Source organism: Danio rerio, chromosome 21 (genome assembly GCF_049306965.1).
Source record: "Danio rerio strain Tuebingen ecotype United States chromosome 21, GRCz12tu, whole genome shotgun sequence".
In the NCBI taxonomy this organism is placed as follows: domain Eukaryota; kingdom Metazoa; phylum Chordata; class Actinopteri; order Cypriniformes; family Danionidae; genus Danio; species Danio rerio.
This window is the reverse complement of record NC_133196.1, coordinates 10,750,009-10,776,146: the sequence shown is the minus strand read 5'-3', so window position 1 is coordinate 10,776,146 and position 26,138 is coordinate 10,750,009. Positions and strand designations below refer to the sequence as shown.

Here is a 26,138-nt window from a genome sequence, read left to right as displayed (position 1 = left end):
GGCACAATGATAGAGGCCAGTATTAACATTAATCAGGCCAATTATGAAGTCTCAAAATCAAACTCTCTAGCGCCACCACTTGTCTAAACTTTCACGTATGTTTATCATCATAACTTTTGAACCGAATGGGCTACAATCAAAATTCTTTTTTCCTCTGACTCCTTGGCTCAGTTCGATTCAAACGCACCATATGACGTCATTTTCCGTCATGAATTTTTTCGCGCTATTTTAAATTTTTCGAAAAACCTATTTGATCGAACTCGTCCTACGCCGTGTCTCCGATTTTCACCAAAATGTAATCACATGATCTACAGACCATGCCAACCAAAAGTTATGGAATTCAAGTTGATTAAACCAACCGTTTTTGTTTAACTTGCGAACTAATTTAACGTAGAACTTGCGAAAATGGACTTGAGGCGATATCTCTGTAACGCTTTCACCGATTCACACCAAACTTGGTGTGTGTAATGACAACTAGGGTCTAAGGTTAATTGCGGAGTTTCAGCGCACTGCCCTCTAGTGGTCCGGAGATACAAAAAACTTGCTTTTTGGCTTATAACGTCTCAACCTTTCGTCCGAAACTCTTAAAATTGGTCTCATTACATCCGGCAGAGCATGCCGAGTTGAATGATGTCTGATTTTTACAGGTCAGCCAGTTTGGGCGTCGCCCATTTCGATTTTTGGCAAAAAATGCTATATTTTACCAACACATTCACATATCATTACAAAACATGGTATGCATCTTCAACCCCATGCCCTGAAAGTACTCAAAAACGTCTGGAGCAGCGCCACCTTATGGCCAATAGTGCTTGGCCCCTTAATTGCTGCTTGCAGCTATATTTATTATTATTCTTCTTCATCTTCTTCCGTTTCTTCCGCCAGATTTGAATGGCAGCCCATATAGGCGTATGCGGGAAAGTTGTATAATTTGGCACAATGATAGAGGCCAGTATTAACATTAATCAGGCCAATTATGAAGTCTCAAAATCAAACTCTCTAGCGCCACCACTTGTCCAAACTTTCACATATGTTTATCATCATAACTTTTGAACCGAATGGGCTACAATCAAAATTCTTTTTTCCTCTGATTCCTTGGCTCAGTCCGATTCAAACCCACCCTATGACGTCATTTTCCGTCATGAATTTTTTCACGCTATTTTAAATTTTTCGAAAAACCTATTTGATCGAACTCGTCCTAGGCCGTGTCTCCGATTTTCACCAAAATTGAATCACATGATCTACAGACCATGCCAACCAAAAGTTATGGAATTCAAGTTGATTAGACCAACCGTTTTCTTTTAACTTGCAAACTAATTTAACAAAGAACTTGCGAAAATGGACTTGAGGCGATATCTCTGTAACGCATTCACCGATTCACACCAAACTTGGTGAGTGTTATGACAACTAGGGTCTAAGGTTAATTGCGGAGTTTCGGCGCACTGCCCCCTAGTGGTCCGGAGATACTAAAAACTTGCTTTTTGGCTTATAACGTCTGAACCTTTCGTCCGAAACTCATGAAACTGGTCTCGTTACATCCGGCAGAGCATGCCGAGTCGAATGATGTCTAATTTTCACAGGTCAGCCATTTTGGGCGTCGCCCATTTCGATTTTTGGCCAAAAATGCTATATTTTACCAACACATTCACATATCATTACAAAACATGGTATGCATCTTCAACCCCATGCCCTGAAAGTACTCAAAAACGTCTGGAGCAGCGCCACCTTATGGCCAATAGTGCTTGGCCCCTTAATTGCTGCTTGCAGCTATATTTATTATTATTATTATTATTCTTTTCCGGAATGAATCGCGATTTTAAGGGGCTAAACATGCCCGAAAACTCACGAAACTTTGCACACGCCTCAGAAGTGGCGAAAATTTACGTTTATTATGGGTCTCGGAAGTGGGCGTGGCAAAATGACTCGACAGCGCCACCTAGAAAACTTAAACGGACGAGCCCCCGATCCACGAATCACGCACATGCACGAAAATTGGCACACACCTCAAACATGCCAAAACATACGAAAAAGTCTCTTGGAGCCATATGTCAAACCCAACAGGAAGTCGGATATTTTTAACTTCCTGCGGCGAAAAAGTGGCATTTTTGCCATTTTCAGGCGTTGTATTTTAACGAACTCCTCCTAGGGATTTTATCCGATCGACACCAAAATTGGGTTTTATCATCTAAAGGCATGGGCGATGTTAAATTGTAAAGCTTTAGAGTTTTCGTCGATGGGCGTGTCTGTGGCGGCCTCGCAAACTTTGACAATTCGCCACAAAACAGGAAGTCGTTATAACTCAGGCATGCATTATCCGATCTGCCTCAAAATTCACACGCTTGATAAGAGTCCTGACCTGAACACGTTTACATGCCAATATCCAGATACAGTTATAGCGCCACCTGCTGGCCACAGGAAATGACATGATTTTAAAGAGTCACAAACTCCTCCCACAAATTTTATCATATCAGCACCAAAATTTGGTGGTGTTATCTGAAAGCTCTAGCGATGTTATATTGTGAAGATCTAGAGTTTTCGGAGAATGGCCTGTCCGTGGCGGCATGACAAACCTCAACGCTTCGCCATGGAACAGGAAGTCCTTATAACTCAACCACACAAAGTCCGATCTGCCTGAAACTTCACATAGTTGATACAAGTCCTCTCCTGAACACATCCCCATAACAATATTGAAGTGGGCATGGCAAAATGACTCTACAGCGCCACCTATAAAAATTAAACGGAAGAGCCCCTGATCTACGAATCACGCACATGCACGAAAACTGGCACACACCTCAAACACGTCAAAACATACAAAAAAGTCTCTTGGAGCCATAACTCAAACCCAACAGGAAGTCGGATATTTTTAACTTCCTGCGGCAAATAAGTGGTATTTTTGCCATTTCCAGGCGTTGTATCTTAACGAACTCCTCCAAGGCATTTTATCCGATCGACACCAAAATTGGGTTTTGTCATCTAAAGGCCTTGGCGATGTTAAATTGCGAAGCTTTAGAGGTTTTGTCTATGGGCGTGTCTGTGGCGGCCTCGCAAACTTTGATTCGCCACAAAACCGGAAGTCATTATATCTCAGGCATGCATTATCCGATCTGCCTCAAAATTCACATGTTTAATATAAGTCCAGACCAGAACATGCCAAAATCCAGTTGCAGTTATAGCGCCACCTGCTGGCCACAGGAAATGTCATGATTTACAGAGTAATAAACTCATCCCACAAATTTTTTCGTGTCAGCACCAAATTTGGTTGGTTGTTATCTGAAAGCTTTAGCGATGATATATTGTGAAGATCTAGAGTTTTCGCAGAGGGGCGTGTTTGTGGTGGCATGACAAACCTCAACGCTTCGCCATGAAACATGAAGTCCTTAAAACTTAACCACACAAATTCCGATCAGCCTGAAACTTCACATGGTTAATTAAATTCCTCTCCTGAATACATATAAAAATTAAACGGACGAGCCCCCGATCTACAAATCACGCACATGCACAAAAATTGGCACACACCTCAAACATGCCAAAACATATGAAAAAGTCTCTTGGAGCCATATCTCAAACTCAACAGGAAGTCGGATATTTTTAACTTCCTGCGGCTAAAAAGTGGCTCTTTTGCCATTTCTAGGCGTTGTATTTTAACTAACTCCTCCTAGGGATTTTATCTGATTGACACCAAAATTGGGTTTTGCCATCTTAAAGCCTTGGTGATGTTAAATTGCGAAGCTTTAGAGTTTTCATCGATGGCTGTGTCCGTGGCAGCCTCGCAAACGTTGATGATTCGCCACAAAACAGGAAGTCGTTATAACTCAGGCATGCATCATTCGATCTGCCTCAAAATTCACACATTTAATAACAGTCCTGACCTGAACAGGTTTACGTGCCGATATCCAGTTACAGTTATAGCGCCACCTGCTGGCTACAGGAAATGACATGTTTGACACTGTAACAAACTCCTTCCACAAACTTTCCCGTATCAGCACCAAATTGAGTGGTGTCATCTGAAAGCTCTAGCGATGATATATTGTGAAGATCTAGAGTTTTTGCAGAGGGGCGTGTCTGTGGTGGCATGACAAACCTCAACGCTTCGCCATGGAACAGGAAGTCCTTATAACTACACCACACAATGTCTGATCTGCCTAAAACTTCACATGATTGATAAAAGTCCTCTCCTGAACACATCTACATAACAATATTGAGTCAGTCATAGCGCCACCTGCTGGCAGAAGGTAGATTGGCTTATAACTCAACCACACAAACTCCGATCTGCCTGAAACATCACAAGGTTAATAAAAGTCACCCCCTGAACACATCTACATAACAACATTGAGTCTGTCTTAGCGCCACCTGCTGACAAAAGGCAGTTTGGCTCATAACTCAGCCAAACAATGTCCGATCTGCCTAAAACTTCACATGGTTGATAAGTTTCCTCTCCTGAAGACATCTACATGCCAATCATGAGTCACAGTTATAGCGCCACTTGCTGACAGGAGGAAGTTTGGCATAGATCTGTGATTTTCTCAGATATTTTTAATATATCGGCTTAAATTATTACTGTTCGCTGTTCTCTGTCATCCTGATGCCACCGGGCGGCGGTGAGCCCGGGTGCGAGGTCCCTATCATCGCTGCTTGCAGCTTTAATTCTTCTTCTTCTTCTTCTTCCGCGGAATGAATCGCGGTTTTGAGGGGCTAAACATGCCCGAAAACTCACGCAACTTTGCACACGCCTCAGAAGTGGCGAAAATTTACGTTTGTTATGGGCTTCGGAAGTGGGCGTGGCAAAATGACTCGACAGCGCCACCTAGAAAAATTAAACGGACGAGCCCCCGATATACGAATCACGCACATGCACGAAAATTAGCACACACCTCAAACACACCAAAACATACGAAAAAGTCTCTTGGAGCCATATCTCAAACCCAACAGGAAGTCGGATATTTTTGACTTCCTGCGGCGAAAAAGTGGCGTTTTTGCCATTTCCAGGCGTTGTATTTTAACGAACTCCTCCTAGGGATTTTATCCGATCGACACCAAAATTGGGTTTTATCATCTAAAGGACTTGGCGATGTTAAATTGCGAAGCTTTAGAGTTTTCGTCAATGGGTGTGTCCGTGGCGGCCTCACAAACTTTGATGATTCGCCACAAAACAGGAAGTCGTTATAACTCATGCATGCATCACCCGATCTGCCTCAAAATTCACACGTTTAATAAGAGTCCTGACCTGAACACATTTACATGCCAATATCCAGATATAGTTATAGCGCCACCTGCTGGCCACAGGAAATGACATGTTTTACACTGAACCAAACTAACTCCCACAAATTTTATCGTATCAGCACCAAATTTGTGTGGTGTTATCTGAAAGCTCTAGCGATGATATATTGTGAAGATCTAGAGTTTTCGCAGAGGGGCGTGTCCATGGCGGCATGACAAGGCTCAACGCTTCGCCATGGAACAGGAAGTCCTTATAACTCAACCACACAATGTCCGATCTGCCTGAAACTTCACATGGTTGATAAAAGTCCTCTCCTGAACACATCCCCATAACAATATTGAAGTGGGCGTGGCAAAATGACTCCACAGCGCCACCTACAAAAATTAAACGGACGAGCCCCAGAGCTACGAATCATGCACATGCACGAAAATTGGCACACACCTCAAACACGCCAAAACATACGAAAAAGTCTCTTGGAGCCATATCTCAAACCCAACAGGAAGTCAGATATTATTAACTTCCTTCGGCGAAAAAGTGGCGTTTTTGCCATTTCCAGGCGTTGTATTTTAACGAACTCCTCCTAGGGATTTTATCCAATCGACACCAAAATTGGGTTTTGTCATCTAAAGGCCTTGGCGATGTTAAATTGCGAAGCTTTAGAGTTTATGTCGATGGGCGTGTCCGTGGCGGCCTCACAAACTTTGATGACTCGCCACAAAACAGGAACTTATTATAACTCAGGCATGCATTATCCGATCTGCCTCAAAATTCACACCTCTGATAACATTCATGACCTGAACATGTTTACATGCCGATGTCCAGATACAGTAATAGCGCCACCTGCTGGCCACAGGAAATGACATGTTTTACACTGTAACAAACTCCTACAAACTTTATCGTATCAGCACCAAATTTGAGGGGTGTCATTTCAAAGCTCTAGCGATGATATATTGTGAAGATCTAGAGTTTTCGCAGAGGGGCGTGTCCGTGGCGGCATGACAAACCTCAACGCTTCGCCATTGAACAGGAAGTCGTTATAACTCAACCACACAATGTCTGATCTGCCTGAAACTTCACATAGTTGATAAAAGTCCTCTCCTGAACACGATTACATACCAATATTGAGTCAGTCATAGCGCCACCTGCTGTCAGAAGGTAGTTTGTTTTATAACTCAGCCACACAATGTACGATCCACCTGAAACTTCACATGGTTGATTAAATTCCTCTCCTGAAGACTTCAACATTGCAATATTGAATCACAGTCATAGCGCCACCTACTGGCAACATGAAATTACTTTAAACTCAGCCAAACAATGTTTGATCTGCCTGAAAATTCACATGGTTGATAAGATTCCTCTCCTGAACAGATCCACATGTCAATAATCAGTCTGTCATAGCGCCACCTGCTGGCAAAAGGTAGTTTGGCTTATAACTCAGCCACACAATGCCTGATCTGTCTGAAACTTCACATGATTGTTAAGATTCCTGCATTGAAGGCATCTACATACCAATATTGAGTCACAGTCATAGCGCCACCTGCTGACAGGAGGAAGTTTGGCATAAATCTGTGATTTTCTGAGGTTTTTTATATATAACGGCTTAAAATATTATTGTTCGCTGTTTTCTGTCATACTGAGGCCACCGGGCGGCGGTGAGCCCGGGTGCGAGGTCCCTATCATCGCTGCTTGCAGCTTTAATTTTGTATTTATAATTATTAACCCCTTTTTTTCGGTAGTGCATAACAAGCTATCATTATACAATAACTTGCCTAATTACACTGAAAAAGAACTGTTGCAAACAATTTATTTGTGTTGAATTTAAACAAACAAATTTAATTAAATAATGTTCAACTTAATTTGTTTGTTTAAATTCATCCCAAGTAAATAGTTTACAACCACTTAACGTAAAAAAATCGAGTAAATCCAAGGAGTCATCTTTGAATATTATTTTTCAGTGTACCCTAACCTGCCTTGTTAACCAAATTAACCTAGTTTAGCCTTTAAAAGTCACTTTAAACTAAATACTAGTGAATAAAAATATTTAGTCAAATATTATTTACTGTCATCAAGTCAAAGATAATCTAAATCAGCTATTAGAAATTAGTTATTAACACACACATGCATGGATATGTTTAACTTTACACTATTTTGCATGGCAAATGTGACAGGATATACATTAATAAACACTGCTGTATCGATATCCGTCATGTTAATGTATAAAATAAACCTGATTTTAGTCTACAAACCAGGATTGAAGCTTCTACTGTTATAATTGTACTGACATGTGGCTGTGGTGATGAATTACACAGCGATTTTACTATCATTTCTTTATTACAAAAATAAGCTGCAGATGATCACAGAGAGTCGAAACAGATCTTTTATTCCCAGTTGTTTTATGCATGTCTTGTCTTGTGGATATATTTATACCCGTTACTACTAAGACATGTTATTATGCGGCTGTCAATTAATTCAGTGAGCAGGGGAAACCGCACTTCTACATCACTTTGCGGTGGGCCTCAAAATAGGAGGGATTTGGATCCTATTTTAATGTAAGGAAATTAAAACAAAAAGGATTTAATATCTTTATATCACCCCAATACGACTGTGAACACACTATATCTACACACAGTTCTGTCCAAACAGCTTTCAAAAGTAAATTTTTATCATAGGTGCCTATTAATTAATCATCATAGGTGATTTACTATTTAATAACTAGTATTAATAAGAGAGACATTGTGATGCTGTACAAAAATCCATCTAACACGCAAAACCTACAAACTACAAAACTATGATTTTGCTCTGCATCATATCTCCTCTTCCTCTGTTTTCAGGTGAACAACACAGATGTTTCTGGCATGAATCACACAGAAGTGGTCAACCTGGTGCGAGCGGCTCCTAAAGTAGTGGATCTGGTGGTGGGCCGCATCCTAGAGCCTCCAAAACCACCAATCGAGGCCCACCTCCTCCCTGACATCACGTTTCAGTGTCACGACGAGTCTCTGGGTAATGGAAAATATCCATGTACACTGTAACCGATCCCTTTTAGCACTCAATAGCATTCAGTGTTCTCGGAAAAACTCCCAGAAATCCTCCCATGTCCGGTTTTAGTGTTATCTATCTGACTGTCAGAGGTCAACAGGGCTTTACAAGATCACCCGAAAAACAGATACCCGTCAGCGTAAACAAATCCCACCTGCGTTTCACTGGAAAAATGAGCTCAAGAGGTTAGACGACAGGCTAGATAAGAGGATCACATTTCAGCTCGCTAACAGGAAAGAAAAAAAAAGGCGACAGAAACACAAAGGCTGTGGTGCTGTTATGGTTAGCGCAGCTTGGTTGCTTAAAAAAAGTGTTTGCTTTCTGGGCGTCTCTTGTAGGTCTGGTTCTGGATGGAGGAAGTGACAGTGCGTTGGGTGTGTTGTACGTGAAGGAAATCTTCCCGGGATCTGCAGCTTTTGAGGAAGGCAGTCTGAGACATTTGGATATCATACATTACATTAATGGCGTCCCGACGCAGGATCTGACACTGAGCGAGAGCCGCAGACTCCTGCAGCTTTCCTTGAGGAATCTGAGTCTCAAAGCCACCAGGTGAGCAGATTATGTTTGTGGAAATCTGGGTTCCCTCGGGTCATGGATTTGTGGAATATCATGCAATTTAAAAGGCTTATTTCAAATATTATATACAGTTGAAGTCAGAATTATTTGCCCCCTGAATTATCAGCCCTCCTGTTTATTTTTTCCCCAATTTCTGTTTAACGGAGAGAAGATTCTTTCAACACATTTCTAAACATAGTGTTTTTAATAGCTCATTTCTAATAACTGATTTCTCTTATCTTTGGCATGATAACAGGAAATAATATTTGACTAGATATTTTTCTAGACACTTCTATACAGCTTAAAGTGACATTTAAAGGCTTTACTAGGTTAATTAGGTTAACTAGGCAGGTTAGAGTAATTAGGCAAGTTATTGTATAACAATTGTTTAAGCATAGACTATATAAAAAATTTAGCTTAAAGGGGCTTATAATTTTGTCCCTAAAATGGTTTTTAAAAAATAAAAACTGCTTTTGTTCTAGCCGAAGTAAAACAAATAAGACTTTCTCCAGAAGAAAAAAATATTATCAAACATACTGTGAAAATGTCCTTGCTCTGTTGAACATAATTAGGGAAATATTTAAAAAATTAAATTAAATTCAAAGGGGGGCTAATAATTCTTCTTCAACTATATAGTATTTTCTATCAGGCTCTAATTAGGTTCAGTAGTTTCATTTTATAGTTAATGAAAAGGTAATTAGCTATTAAATAAAATACCTTGTTTTCAAAAATGTCAAATGACAATTCTTTGTTTTTTATCAAGGTAGATTTTCTTTTGCGTCAAAACCAGCTAAATCCACTTGTGCTGTTTTTGCAAAAACCTCTAAATCCACTTATTAAATGAAAAATCACTAAAGATGCAATTAGAAATTATTTTACCAAATAAAAAACACATAACACAATCCACCGTAAATTTAAAATATATAAATCGATAAGTAGCAGTTCATTACGCTGTGGTAGCCCCTGATAAACCACGGACAAAGCAGAAGGAAAATCAATAAATAAAATCTGTCAAGGGAGTGCATTAATCAATAACAAAAAATTAATTGACATTTATAAAATCTTAACAGAGGGCGAGGCAGTGGCGCAGTAGGTAGTGCTGTCGCCTCACAGCAAGAAGGTCGCTGGTTCGAACCTCGGCTCAGTTGGCGTCTCTGTGTGGAGTTTGCATGTTCTCCCTGCCTTCGCGTGGGTTTCCTCTGTGTGCTCCGGTTTCCCCCACAGTCCAAAGACATGTGGTACAGGTGAATTGGGTATAGGCTAAATTGTCCGTAGTGTATGAGTGTGTGTGTGAAAGTGTGTGTGGATGTTTCCCAGAGATGGGTTGCGGCTGGAAGGGCATCCGCTGCGTAAAAACTTGCTGGATAAGTTGGCGGTTCATTCCGCTGTGGCGACCCTGGATTAATAAAGGGACTAAGCCGACAAGAAAATGAATGAATGAATGAAAATCTTAACAGTCTGTTGTCATTTCTGATTTTTGGAATTTAGATTTAATCAAGTAGAACAATGTAAACATTGCAAACTACTCACTTGTTAGATTCAAATAATGTAGAGTAAAAACACTGTGAAACCTCAATATCTGTGTATTGTCCATTAATATCTAATATCTGATAAAGCTTATCAGACGTATAGGTAATATGACGTAATATAAATAAGGTATAGTTATATACATTATATTTATATTTTAAAAATAGCTTACATTAGCAAATAAAATGCAAGGTAGGACTACTGGGCAAAAAGGGAGTGTCTCAGACACTTAGAAGCTGTCATTCATTCTTTCTCACAAAACTCAAGGTCTCTTTTTCGTCTCTTGTTTATCCTCATAGCATCCACGTGGAATACAAGAACGGCATCTTATCCTTGTCTTTCAGGAAATGTAAATTTTGTTTAATGTAAAGTATATTCGACTTCTTCAAAGTAGTGTCGCTGCGCAAAAAACGTTATGGATTGATGTTACACTTCCGACTGTACAGTGGGTTTTCTTTTTCTTATAGGGATTTTTTTCATTTGCCTGTCACTGACAGTGGGTCAGGCTCATCTAATTTATCTTTTAAAATGTAAATCAGAAGCAGAATGAAACAGTCTTCTTATGAAAGTGGCGTACATTGAAAACACATGATTCTATTCACGCCTCCTGATTGGTTCTTGGGATATAGCGGCTTTTGCTGTCAAAGGCAAGTGGCATTTAGCGGCTTTTACAAACAAACTGTTTCTGAATAAGCTGAAGCTTGGATTTAGATGATCTGAAGCAAATCTATTTGTTGACCGTATACTACATGCCTAAAACATCCGCTCAGTGTTGTCAGCTAATTTTTGGCAGAAGTGGCGTTTAGCGGCTTTTGCATCTGAACTCTGTTAAACAGATGCATTCGAGATCTAAAGGAAATTACAAATGATAAATGTTCTTAAATAAAACAAATACATTTATAGAGATGTTATACTGTATAAGTTTAGAAGAATTTCACTCACCTGAGAAATGGAGGTCACTTGAATGGTTTGTGAGCACAATGAAGTGCACACAGCATGTCATATTATCTGATAATTGTAAGAAGTAATTCTAAAAAGCAATTGATTATGTAAAGCAGGGGTCACCAACCCTGTTCCTGGAGAGCTGTGTGTGTGTGTATATGCGCATATATATGTGTGTGTGTGTGTATATTTTTATATATATATATATATATACTGTAATATTGCGATTGTGATTTCACCTTTCTAGTCAGTCAAAGTCAGGGTATTTGGACTAGAGGGGAAACTTTTTGGGAAAATGCTGTGAAATTCAGCTGAAAGTGTTGGGAAGGCACTTGCATGTCTGTCTGTTATTTGATATATGCAATACTTCTGGATGGACACCACTATATCTGAGTGTATTTCCGTAGGGATGGGAAACCTGTTTTTCCGGATGAGGAGGAGATTTCTTTACTAAACAATAACATCAGTCCTAAAGTGTCACAGAGTATGAACGGTAAGTGTAATAAGAAGGAATAAACTACAAAATTTTGCTCAAGATTTAGTCATGTATAGTGTTTGATTAGTTGTTTTGTGCTGAGGAGGATTGTGTTTTAAATGGCTAGTTTCTGTTTTGCTATATTTCGGAAATGCCATTTATTCCTCATGATTACAGTCTTGTGGTTTTGTCACATGATTTCTGGACTTATTTTAATATGATTGTTTTGTGTTTTGTCTGAAAGAATTAGACAAGTTATTGATGTGTTCAAATTAACATGAATGTCTGTTGCTTTTGCACAATTAAATGCATTATTCCTTAAAACCTTTTTTTTAGTTTTGCTTAATAGTAATATAAATAAAGTAAATACTAAACTTTGCTCAGGTTTATAAATGTAAAAATGTATATAAAATCAATTAAAACGTGTCAATAAATGTAGATAAATCGCAACTTGTCTGTTGACTTATACTGATGCAATTCTATTATAATTTAACCTACAGTAAAGGTGTTGTCATAATATTTGCATATTCTGATTTACGCCTTTGTTGGACGTATTTGCATACTGAATTCTCATTGGCCATTTACACAGCAGCAAGATTCAGGAAATGTTCCTCTAGACTCACACACAAGATTTTATATACAGTACAGAGAAAGCATTGAAATCATGAGTTTCATTTTTAAAGTGTAATTTCAGTGGTTAAATAATGTTTCACATCATTAGGGAAAATGATACATATTCTGACTTGTTTTATAAAAAAAAATGTAAATTATATATTAATACATTTTACATTGCATTATTTATTTATTTATTTATTATTCTTTTATTTTTTAGTCATTTATCTGTATTTATTTATTTTATTATTTTAGTAATTTATTTTTAATTCATTAATTTAGTCAAACATTTATTTATTTGTATTTATTTATTTTTAGTTATTTACTTTTAAATATTTCATGTAGTCATTGATTTATTTATTTGTATTTATTACATTTTTTAGTTTCTTTTTTATTATTTCATGTAGTCATTAATTTTTATTTGTATTTATTTATTTTAATTTGGGTTTTTTTTTGTTATTTATTTTTTATTATTTAGTCATTATTTATATTTATTTATTAAAAATATATATTTTTAAGATTATTTATTTATTTATTTAATGAGGCATTAATTTGATTATTCATATTTATTTGTTTTATCTTTTTGGTTATTTATTTTTTTATTAATTCATGTAGTCATTAATGATTTTTTCTTTGTTTGTATTTATTTAATTTTTTAGTTATTTATTTTTTATTAATTCATTAATTATTTTATTTTAATTAATTTATTTTATTTTTAAGTTATTTATTTTTTATTAATTAATTTAGTCATTATTTGATTTATTTGTTTTAGTTTTATTTATTTATTATTTTTATTTATTTATTTTTTATTCTTTTGGTGATTAATTTATTTTTCATACCATTTTATATAATAATATATATATAATGTATGAATTATGACAATTGGTTGGTGCTTATAGGGTTGCAGTGATCTTTTAATGTTTTAAATATGTGTATGTCCGGTTCTTTAAAAAATGCAAACAATTGTCATTCATTGAATTTAACTCATGTATTTTGACTCTAATTATTGTCAAATTAAAGCAGTAAATAAAAAGAATAATGTACTTGTGACTAATGTGATTCTCAGGCACTAGTTAGTATTGTTTACAGTACGTTTGTGATTGTAATCTGAGTAATAAGTACTCTGTCCTCATTTCTCTCTTTGTATCATAGGTTATCTCCATAGCAGCGAGAATAATGAATTGGAGGCCCTCTCCGGTATCTGTCCTGCTGAGGTAAAGATCTGTCCAACTAACTCCTGGTCAACCATTACCTAATATTGATCTGTGCTGCTCTAGCTCAATGTTTTATCACTAAATAGGCAGACTTCACAAAACAGAAACCTCTCAGGTATAATATTATAATTTTGTAATTGTATATTTTATGTTTATAGTTGTATATTATATGTATACAATTGTATATTTTTTAGAATTAAAGCTTGAAATTGAACTAGTGGAGACAGATCAGATTTCTGTAGTCTTTTAGTTACATGAGGAGCAGGTGAAAGGAGTTTAAGTTGCTTTTCAGGAAATGCATTGGTGAATGCATTTGTAATCAGTGTGCTTTTCATAAGTTGTTCTTCATCATTTGTTTTTGTGTTTAATGTTTTCACAGGAGCAGATCGTGAAGCTGGAGTTGGAGAAGCCGCCAGCGGGAGGCCTAGGCTTCTCTGTGATTGGTGGAGAAAGGGGAATTTTTGTGAAGTCCGTCACCCCTGGAGGGACCGCAGACATTGCCGGCACGCTGCAAGTTGGAGATCGCTTACTTAAGGTACATAATGTTTTGAATTGGTACAATAAAAGTTTTTAAAGTGGTCATAATATGGATTTTTGAAACCAGTAATAAAGGTTTCAGGACGCAAAAGAATATTTCTAGGAACTGTCAGCGAAATACCTAACAGCTTATGATATGTCCCATTTTGAGCAGAAGGTAAACAAAATACATGGAATCATTTTATTTGTATTTTCATACCCCCAGGGCTATTAATAATTTTGGCTTGACTGTATTTATTGTATATACAGTGAGGGAAATAAGTATACAACACGTCACCATTTTTTTCCCGAAAACATATTTCTAAAGATGCTGGTGACTTGAAATTTTTACCAGTTGTTGGTAAAAACCAAAGAAATCCATATATGAAAAGAACACAAATCTATTTCCTTTACAAAAGAAGTTTGTAATAAAATGACATGACACAGGAAAGGAAAAAAGTCTTAAACATGAAGAAAGGGAGGTGTAGAAATGCAGCGAAAGCCCAGAGAGCAGCTGAAATCTCTCAGTAGTTCTTCAGCAACCCTCTGCCCTTTCATCATTGTAAATAAAAATCAGCTGCTTCAGTCTAACATTTACAATATCAGGATGATGCAGATGAAACCAGAGTGGACATTTCAGCAAGACATTGATCCAAAACACAGCCAAGAAAACTCAAATGAAACCCAGTGTAATTTAGCAAATTGTAATCTGGCTTTTTTTGATGATTCTGGCTTGTTAAATTTCCCATGTTGTCACAAAAGGAAGCAATGTGTTTGACGTTTTCTTTAAATACTATTCTACAGTTGTGCCTCCAATTAACTCACATGTTGTCAATTAGCCAATCAGAAACTTCCAAAACCTTGACATCATCATCTGAGCTTTTTCAGAGGCATACTAATCTTATTGTATGTAAACTTGACTTTCAAGAAAGGTTATTACAATTTCTCAATAATATCTCGCTTATCATTTTGCTATTAAGCATAACAGAAACAACTTTGATAATCCTAACTTACCTAAAAGAGAAAAAAATTAGTCACATTAACATCTGACCTTTAAATGGTAATGTGCCCTTTTTGTACAGTGTATGTAAACTTCTGCTTTCAACTATACATATTGGCACACAGTAAATAGCATTTCCTTTGGTTGTGTTTTTGTGCAGGTGAATGATGATCTCATGATCGGTGTGTCGCATGCTAAAGCCGTCACCACCATCCGCAAAGCTAAAGGCTTGGTGCAGCTCATTGTGTCCCGTCCACCAGACCAAATGCCAAACACGTACCTGGGCTTCCTGCCTCTCAAATCCAGCACTGTTAATGGAAACAACGGTACAAAACCTCTATAATGATGGGTTGTAATGTTAATGTCTGTTGGAATGGTGTGAATGGTAATAGAAAACCAACTTTAGCCTCATATAGAGGTGTGCTGTGTGCTGTTTCAGATGTGAGTGAAGACAGTGGCGTGAAGACTAAACTTCAGACACCTTCAGAGCAAAGCCAGAGCAGCAGCCCCCCTCCCCTCCCTCCAATAGGTACAACACAGAAGACATCAATATTGAAGTGAATTTTGATACCATAAAATTTCAGCTAAATGTTTTATTAAAATATTTCAATAATAAATGTTTATGGAACATTCAATTAAAATATTTTAAAATATATTAATACATATTTATTTCCACAATGTTGTGTATTTTTTTCGATATTATTTTTTTTTCCTTTTACATTTTTTGCATTTAAGACCATAAAAAAATAATATATGAAGAGTTCAGATGCAAAAACCTCTATGTGCCATCTGAAATTTCCTTCAAAAATGACCGTATTTCTCAGCCTCTTTTGTCTATGTTGACATATTTCACTTTAAAGACCAGAAAAAGGACCTATTCTTTGCCATAATAGTGATATTATTAAACATACACACAGAAGCCTGATTAAAATGCTCATTTCAGAAGAAAGTTTCAGACTTATATATTCAGACAGATACAGATACATAGGTCCCAGAGATGGGGTTGCAGCTGGCAGGGCATCTATTGCGTAAAAACGTGTTGGATACGTGCTGGCGGTTCATTCCGCTGTGGCGACCCCGGAGAAGGGACTAAGCCAAAAAGAAAATGAATGAATGAATATATATATATATATATATATATATATATATATATATATATATATATATATATATATATATATATATATATATATATATATATATATATATATATATATATATTATACATACAGCCATTTATTGTTAATTAATTGCCATATACTATTATAATATTATAGTATTTTTATGCAAAATAGGTGTATAATAAATATAGAATTGTAAATTATAAAATGTTATAAAGGAAATGAAATACAATACAGGTAACCAAAAATTGTTTTATTTAGTTTATTTTCAGTTTTTATTTTTTCATTCTTGTTTAAATGTTAGTTATTTTAGTACATCAATAAAACACAATACAAGTAAAAAAATGAAATATAACTAAATTAAAAAGCTAATCTTAAATTAATTTGCAAAAATACTATTGTTTGAACATATAAAGCCATTTGACACTAATTAATTGCCATATTCTATTACAATATTAAAGTATTTTTGTAAGGAAAAGGAAATCAAAACAATACAGGTAATCAAATATTTATTTATTTATTTGTTATTATATATTTATATAAATAAATATATTTATATTAATTTTATGTTTTTATTTTTGTTATTCTTGTTTATTTTTATTTGTAAGTATTTATAAGTATTTATAAGTATTTATTTTACTTGTTTATTCTTGTATATTAGTTATTTTAGTACATCAATGATGCATAATACAAGTACTGGTATAAAATATAAAATAAATTAAAAACCTAATGAAAATTAATTAAGAAATATTATTGTTTAAATATGTACAGCCAAAATTGTTCAATAAATATAGAATTTTGAATTATAGCATTTTTATGGAAATTAAATACAATACAGGTAGTCAAATATTTATTAAGTATATTTATTTATTTATTTTCTGTTGTATTTTTTGTTCTTGTTTAAATGATAGTTATTTTAGTGCAAAAATAATACACAATACAAGAAATGATATAAAATAATTTAAAAACCTAATCTAAAATTATTAACAAATATTACTGTTTGTTCATTTTCATTTTAAAGTTATTAAAAAGTTTTTTATTTTATTTTATAAAGTCTGTATAATTAGCATTCATTTGAGTTCAATGTTAGTCTATTGTTATATTTAACTAACTGAAATGAAATATGTGTTAATTTTGCCTGTGTAGTTATTTTCTAGAGAAATGTATTTTTTTTTAAATAATGCAATGTATGTGTTTAGTTTTGTGTAATTGAGTGTTGTGTGTGTGTTGTAGATTATGACACAGGCTCTCTTGAGAAGAGGAAGGGAACAGACACGAGTGCTGATCTGTCAGAGGACACAGACTGTGACGGTTCATCTCTGCCTGAAGACTCTCCAGAGGTACAAACATCTGCACGTAAAAGATTCAGCATCTGCAGAGCTCATCCAGGACTTACTGTACATGATGTGATCATATAGATGTGTTGTCCTCTTCTGTTTTCAGACGTCAAGAAAGGCTGAGTGGAAGGAAGAAAACGTTGATGCTCCACTGAATGACAGGTGAGTCTGTAAAACACCACTGTTACACAAGCAGCTTGACACTTCATAGTGTTGATTACATATTGTTTAGATGTACACTACTGTCTTTTTAATGCATTATATTGGTCAATCATATCTTTTATAACATTTAACAGAATTTCTGTTGTTGTTTTGAACTTTTTTTTATCAAATATTCAAAAAATATCAAGTGTTTTCAACATTGAGTTTTATTTATTATTAGTATTTAATTATTATTTTGACTAGGCCTGTCACAATATCTATTCTTGTTGTTCGATATATTGCACTAATAAATATTGCGATAAATGATAATGTTGTTAATTTAAGACCATTTTATGCCACTCATTATACAATGAAAGAATGACAATATAATAATATTTTATTCTTAGTAATATTTCAATTAAAGTCATTTTAACAATTTAATAATCAGGCATTGGAATCAGAATGTGAAATTATATATCCTAAACAAAAACAGAGGTTGCGATAGCTGCTATTTATTCTCATTTGTCTGACAGCCATATGAAAATATACTAAAGTAATATATAGTAAATACTATGGTGCTTTTTTAACCATACTGACACCTCCAATAGAGATAGAAATGTTGCATAATCAGCTAAAATATTGTTGAAATTGTTTATATGTATGGGAGATATATATTGCATCACCATGAATGATTGAGTTCACGTCCATTTGTTGTTTGTTAAGTCGATAATATGATTATTGTGACAGGCCTAATTTAGACCCCAATATTTACCCCTACAATTTTTATGTATTTATTTATTTATTGAATTCTGTATCCTGTAAATAAATAAAAATGTTTAGAAATGAAAATTTGTTTTTAACATTTGAGAATAATTTAAATTATTATTAATATTTAAACAATAATTTTAAAACCCTAAATATTTTATTTCCTTTTAGTGATTTTAAGAAGTCTGCATTCTTCAAATAATCTAAACAAAAATTAGTTTTCAAATGTAAGAGTGTATGGGTGTTTCCCAGTGATGGGTTGCAGCTGGAAAGGCATCCAATGTGTAAAAGATAAAAGTTGTAAAAGTAAAAGTTGTAAAAGTTGGCAGTTCATTCCGCTGTGGTGACCACTGCTTAATAAAGAGGCTAAGCCGAAAAGAAAATGAATGAATGAATAAAAATTAGTTTTCAACATTGATAACATTTTTAATTATTAATAATATTATTAATATTTAAACCCTAGTTTTAAAACTCTAAATATATATTTTTAAATTCTGTTATATATTATTTTATTTTATTATTTTATAAGAAGTCTGTACTCTTCAAATAATCTTTTAAAAATAAATTTTTTTAGAAATGAAAATTTGTTTTTTAACATTGAGAACATTTTTAATTACTAATTCTATTTTTGAAATATTTAAACCCTAATTTTAAAACTCTAAATATTTTATTATTATTATTATTATTATTATTATTATTAGTAGTAGTAGTAGTAGTAGTAGTAGTAGTAGTAGTAGCAATAATTTTGCAAAAAAAATATTTTTTAGAAATGAAAATGAGTTTTCAACTTTGAGAACAGCTTTATTTATTAATATTTTAATGAATATTTAAACCTAATTTTAAAACCTTATATATACTCTTTAAATAATCTTTAAAAATGAATTTTTATTAAATGATTTTTTTATTTTATTTTGAAGTTGTAATATTAATAATATTTACACTACTGGTAAAAAGTTTGTGGTCAGTAGGATTTTTAAATGTTTTAAAATAAGCTTCTCCTTTTCACCAAGGCTGCATTTATTTCATCAAAAATACAGTACAAATTGTAAAATTTTAAAATGTTATTGCATTATAAAATAACTCTATTTATAAAAATAATAATCACTCTAAAATGTATTATTTTATATTATTATTATTATTATTATTATTATTATTATTATTATTATTATTATTAATGTTATTTTTATTAATGATAATAGTAATAAAAAATTTAACTACATACAATAAGAAAGCAGTTATTATTTTTTTTTTAGATATATTTAATAAATACCGCCTTGATGAATAAAAATAATATTAAAAAAAAAACAGAGAAAAAAAACTGACCCCTAACTTTTAACCGGTAGTGTGTATTTAATCTGTCATTTTAAATAATTTATTTTATATATAAAATATAAATGATCAAATAATCTAAAATAAATTATTGGAATTTTTTATTTAGTCGATTTGAGTTTCCTTTTTTTCTGTTGAACACAAAAGAAGATATTTTGAAGAATGTAGAAACGGGTAACCATTGACTTAAATAGTTGGGAAAAAATACTATGGCAGTCATTGTCTACATGTTTCCAACATTTATCAAAATATCTACTTTTTTATATTATCAGGAGAACAAAACAACTGTCTCTTTAAATCTCGTTCTAATCTAGTCTCGTATCCTCTTGTTAGTGCTCCTCAGTCTTCGTCGGGTCCTCTAGATGAAGATGAGATCACATGGGGCAGTGATGATCTGCCCATAGAGAACATCAACTCCAAGTTCACTGAAGGTTTGTCAGTCTTGGCAGCTCAGAGACATCTTCATCTGTACATGGGAATGTCATTATAAGTCTGTTTCTGTGCGTTTTAGATGGTCCAATTGTCACTGAGGAGGAGCTGACATCTCTGCCGCTGGTTAAAGTGGTTCCTGACGGTCACTACACGTCCACCAACCTCAACACGATCGTCCGCATGATGAGAGGCTTGATCGAGCAGAAAGTTCCTCTGCAGGAGTTTGAGGTACACACATTTTCAGGCTACTCACTGATCAAATCGCTCATTTCTTTGATAATAAAACACTTTTTTCACCCTTCTTTGTTACATTTTTATATGCAGAACCTAAATCAATGAAATGAATACGTTTGTTCTGCAAGGACAATAAAAAAGTAATAAATAAAATATATAACGATAAATAGAAAATATTTGTTTTAAATACATACTGAAGCAAATGTATTTTTTATTTTTCTCTAATTGTTTTCATTCTGAACCTAATTTAACGTGCATTATTAAAGTCATTATTTGTATCATTCAATTGAAATTGTCTATATATTATTATTATTATTGATGTTATTTTATCATTATGGTAAATTTAAGACTTTTACATGTTTTTACTTGAACATATTTAAAAATGTGGTAATGAGGATTTTTAAAAATGTAGTTACATAAATATAAAGTTTTTTCATAATGTTATAGTTTTTATATGTTTTATAATTTATTTATTTATTTTTATTTGTTTTATTACTACAAAACAAGCCAATAATTTAAATAATATTCAGCACAAAAAAAAGCAGCACAACTGTTTTAATGGTGATGATGATAATAGGAGGAAAATCAGATTACCATCAAATTGATTTGTTTTCAAATTTCTTTAATTACAACAATTGTGTATTAATATTTTCAAATATTACTATTTTACTTTATTATTGATTAAATACATGCAGTAATTGAATGCATAAGAAGCATTAACACATACAAATAAATGTTTTCTTATTATTGTTCTTTTATTTGTGTATGTTGAATATAAGACAAAATTACATATTATTTAAACATAATAAAATAAAGTAATATTGAAAGTGTAAATATTACAGTATATTTCGGAATGCTGTATTAAAAATGTGCGGTATTAAACATACAAAACAAAAACAATAAATCAAATAATATTTCTACCACAATGTTAAGCAGCAAAACTGTTTTTAATATCAAAAAATAAGAAATATTTTTTTGAAAACCTGAAAATTTTGTTTTGTCATTGCAGTTTGTTGTAATTATGGAACTGAAAAAAAAAGTGTTTTAAAATGCGATTTATTATTGCAAGACTTTTTAAATAAATATTTAAAATATTACTATCACTGTGTAATATTTTTTAAATGTTATATAAATAAAACTGAGTCTGGTTAATCTCAAGTTTTTTTTTTTTCTTCACTTGCCTATCGGTGAAGTTTTTTTTTCCTCTCTGTTGTCGCCTCTAGCTTGCATGGTTTGGGATCGGTAGAGCTACCCATCGATGAATTTGCTCCTCAGTGTTTGGACTCTCAGTAATGATTTTAAACCACACTGAACTGAGCTAAACTGAACTTCTCTGTTCCAATTACTATGACCATTTATGTGAAGCTGCTTTGACACAATCTACATTGTAAAAGCGCTATACAAATAAAGCTGAATTGAATTGAATATACAGTTGAGGTCAGAATTATTAAACCCCCTTTGAGTATGTCTATATATATATATATATATATATATATATATATATATATATTTAACAATACTTAAAAAAAAAACATTTTCCAAATGATGTTTCACAGAGCAAGGAATTTTTTTTTCACAGCATGTCTGATAATATTTTTTATTCTGGTTTTATTTCGGCTAGAATAAAAGCCGTTTTTAATTTTTTAAAAACAATTTTAAGGTCAAAATCATTAGCCCCTTTAAGCTATTTTTACTAGTCTACAAAACAAACCACTGTTATACAATAACCTGCCTAATTACCCTAACCTGCCTAGTTAACCTAATTACCCTAATTAAGCCTTTAAATGTCACTTTAAGTGTCTTGAAAAATATCTAGACAAATATTATGTGCTGTCATCATGGCAAAGATGAAATAAAAACAGTTATTCGAAATGAGTTATCAAACCTATCATGTTTAGAAATGTGTTGAAAAAAATCTTCTTTCCGTTAAACGGAAATTGGGAAATACTAATAAACAGGGGGGCTACTAATTCAGGGGGCTAAAAGTTCTGATTTGTATATAAGTGACATACATTTGAATGGCTGTATATATATATCATTTTTTATTTATTTTATTTATTTTATTTTTTTAATATATAATAATAATGACATACTTTTGAATGGCTGTATATATAGTATTTATTTTTAATTATAAACATGGCAGGCTTACAATAATGAATGTACATATTCTAAGTCTGCTGCAATCACTACACACTAACATTAAAAGTCAACATATTATTTTCCATGTTGCTTTAGATCATAGAATCCACTCTACTCTTCCAACCAAATTCTACATTTTAAGCCGAACCAATCATCGCATGTATTTGCGTGTTTAAAATAATTATTTATAAATATTTATTTATTTATTTTAAATGCAAATATAGAAATGAAAAAATAACTTGAAAAAGTGTTGAAAATTGAGGGGGAAAAAGTTTTTTAAAATGTCATTTATTATTTCACGAATCTTTAAATACATTTAATTTAAATATTAATATCACTTTATTATTATTTTTTTAAAGTTATATGTATGTAAAGTGGAAATGTAAAATATATACATTTGAATGGCTGTATAATTTTATTTTTATTATAATTTTTTTAACTTAAATGAAAATTTGGAAATGAAAAGAAATTATGTTGTAATTACAACGAAAAACTCATGTTGCATATTATTTCCTCTCTAAGAACCTACAAAACCTGCGGCCCCTGGACGAATGCCTGATCGGCCAAACCAAAGAAAACAAGAAGAAAAACCGCTACAAGAACATCGTCCCCTGTGCGTAAACACAGCAGCGATAAATATAACATCACAAACATCTCCATCATTTATTCGCACTAAACTCGCTCCTCTTCTCCAACAGTCGACACCACCAGAGTCCTCCTAGGAAACGACGGCGGCTACATCAACGCAAACTTCATTAAGATGGCGGTGAAGGACGAGAGCTTCATGTACATCGCTTGTCAGGGCCCTCTGCCCACCACGCTGGGGGACTTCTGGCAGATGGTGTGGGAGCAGAAGTCTAACGTGATCGCCATGATGACACAGGAGGTGGAGGGAGGAAAGGTCAAGTGTCAACGCTATTGGCCTGATACTCCGCGCTCGCCGCAGATGGTGGACGACAGGCTGCAGGTCACACTGGTCAAAGATCAGCATTTGGACAACTTCGTCATCAGACTTATTGAGCTGAAAGACGTCCAGGTGAGAGAGAGAGAGAGAGTTTTTATGAATAGATGCTGCTTTGAGGAGAGAAGAAAAGGTGTGAGGTGTTGTACATGGTTTAATTGATATTGCTTGGGGGGAGTTGCTTTTATTAATATTACATTTATAATATATTAGAGAGATAATAATTAATGATTATATTAATAATATGAGTAATGATTACATTAATACATTATATTTAATTTCCTTTTTATATTTGCATTAATATAATAAATTATTTTGATTACTATTATTATTATTATTAAGAAATATAGGAGGAGCTGTAAGGTGTTATACATAGTTTTAATTGTTATTGTTTGGAGGAAATTATTTTATTAATATTATATTATTATAATTTTAGTATTATAATATATTAATATTATATCATATTATAATTAGAAATATTACTTTGCTTTTATTTTATTTTATTTTAAGTAATAAAAAATAAAACAAAAAGTAATGATAATGAGCTTTACTTTTTTATTGTAATACCATTTTTGTAGTATCAAATTGGAGTAATAATAATATTTATAATATAATAATGAAGGGATAATAAATAATTATCAATTGTATTATTAATCTGAATAATTATTTCATTAATAATTTATATTTGTTTTCCTTTTTATATTAGCATTAGTATAATAAATTATTTAGAATATTATTACTATTATTATTATTATCATTAAGAAATTTTGTATAATAATTTTAATTATTTGTTATTATTTATCTTGCATCTTGTAAAATCATAATTTAGTAAATATTTATACAAATTTTATATTATTTTTGTAATTATTAAATAGGTATATATTAGTTTGTTACATATTATCTGTGTACACACACATTACAAATATGACAATTTATTTTTAATATATTACATTTTAATTGCAATGTAATATTAATAACATGTTTTGTAGTACTGTATCAAATTTGAGTCATAATAATGAAATGATATAGCACATTTCATACACAGTGGTATTTCAAGTTTTAATAAAAATAAAAATAGTTCAGTATACTAATGCAAATATAAAAAGGAAAGCAAATGCTATATAATAATGTAACTATTGTTCACAATAATGATGATAATAATAATCTATTATTATTACTCAAATTTGATCATACAAAAATGGTATTCCTATTACATTCCAATAAAAATAAAATATATAAAATATTTAATTGACATATTTGCATAATAATTTTACTAATGCAAATATGAAAAGAAAAACAAATATAATGTACTAACATAACTGTTATTTATATTAATTATTAAATATATTATTAATATTATTTTTATTATTTAGAAAGTTGTTCATTTTAATTTTTTATCTATCTTGCATCTTTAAGTGTAATGCAGCGTTTTGTATTATCATAATAAAGTACATTTTAATAAAATGTAATACTATATTTTCAATTATTATTATTATTATTATTATTATTATTATTATTATTATTAACAACAACTACAACAATAATATATATATATATATATATATATATATATATAATATTATCATGATTAATTTTACAAGTAAGAATAAATGAATGAATGAATGAATGAATGAATGAATGAATGAATGAATGAATGAATAGATGAATGGATGAATGGATGAATGAATGAATGAAAAGTATTATTATAAAAAACACTACACTTGTAGCCCTAACACAACACTCATGTAGCCCTAATATCTGTATCAATGAATTTATTCATCTATCTAGTCTGTAAACTAAATGATTTGTGTAAACTAAAATGATCTGTGTTTCAGACGAATGAGCTTCAGCGAGTGACTCACCTGAACTACACAGGCTGGCCTGATCACGGCACACCCACTCAACCAGAACAGCTCCTCACATTCATCTCCTACATGAGACACATCCACCTATCAGGACCCATCATCACTCACTGCAGCGCAGGCATTGGCCGCTCAGGAACGCTCATTTGCATAGACGTGGTCCTTGGACTAATCAGCAAAGACGCAGATGTAAGTGTCACACCTAACATATAAACAACAGTTACTTTCATCATTCAATTATTTATATATTTCAGTTTTTATCATCTTACTGTTTATTGTTTTGTGTTTTCTTACACATTTATGTTAAATGCTGGAATATTACACTACAATTGAACCATAAAGGTGTATGGATGTTTCCCAGTACTTGGTTGCAGCTGGAAGGGAATCCGCTGTGTAAAACATATGCTGGATAAGTTGGCGGTTCATTCCGTTGTGATAAATAAAGGGACTAAGCCAAAGGGAAATTAATTAATAAATGAACTATAAAGTGAATAAAAATAATAGCTGTATATACAATGCACTACATAGATAAATACACCCCCTTTGAAAATGTGTATTTATATGTATTTCTGAGTAAGTATAGATAAGATATTTCGGTGCACTTAAACAAATCCGTTTTAATAAACTATAATATTCATTAAAATAAGAGTGTGTTCACCTAACATCGTCAGGAAAAGTAACATTACATTTAAACATACAACAGATACATTCAATTTAAATGA

At 32.8% G+C, this 26,138-nt stretch overlaps 1 protein-coding gene across 17 annotated transcripts in view; it reads left to right on the top strand.

The window, feature by feature from the left end:
- The window catches only part of ptpn13 (protein tyrosine phosphatase non-receptor type 13), a 183,746-nt gene that overhangs the window by 155,766 nt on the left and 1,842 nt on the right, over positions 1-26,138 (top strand). For 16 of the 17 annotated variants that reach the window (XM_073934787.1, XM_068215907.2, XM_068215904.2 and 13 more), the window contains 14 exons: positions 8,047-8,218; positions 8,593-8,803; positions 11,686-11,771; positions 13,518-13,579; positions 13,959-14,114; positions 15,256-15,421; positions 15,535-15,624; positions 17,450-17,556; positions 17,660-17,715; positions 20,122-20,219; positions 20,300-20,448; positions 23,116-23,206; positions 23,292-23,629; positions 25,390-25,605. In XM_073934787.1, the coding sequence (XP_073790888.1) occupies positions 8,047-8,218; positions 8,593-8,803; positions 11,686-11,771; positions 13,518-13,579; positions 13,959-14,114; positions 15,256-15,421; positions 15,535-15,624; positions 17,450-17,556; positions 17,660-17,715; positions 20,122-20,219; positions 20,300-20,448; positions 23,116-23,206; positions 23,292-23,629; positions 25,390-25,605 (1,998 nt within the window). The remainder of the gene's footprint in view (positions 1-8,046; positions 8,219-8,592; positions 8,804-11,685; positions 11,772-13,517; positions 13,580-13,958; positions 14,115-15,255; positions 15,422-15,534; positions 15,625-17,449; positions 17,557-17,659; positions 17,716-20,121; positions 20,220-20,299; positions 20,449-23,115; positions 23,207-23,291; positions 23,630-25,389; positions 25,606-26,138) is intronic. The other variant, NM_001089543.2, reaches the window with a different exon arrangement.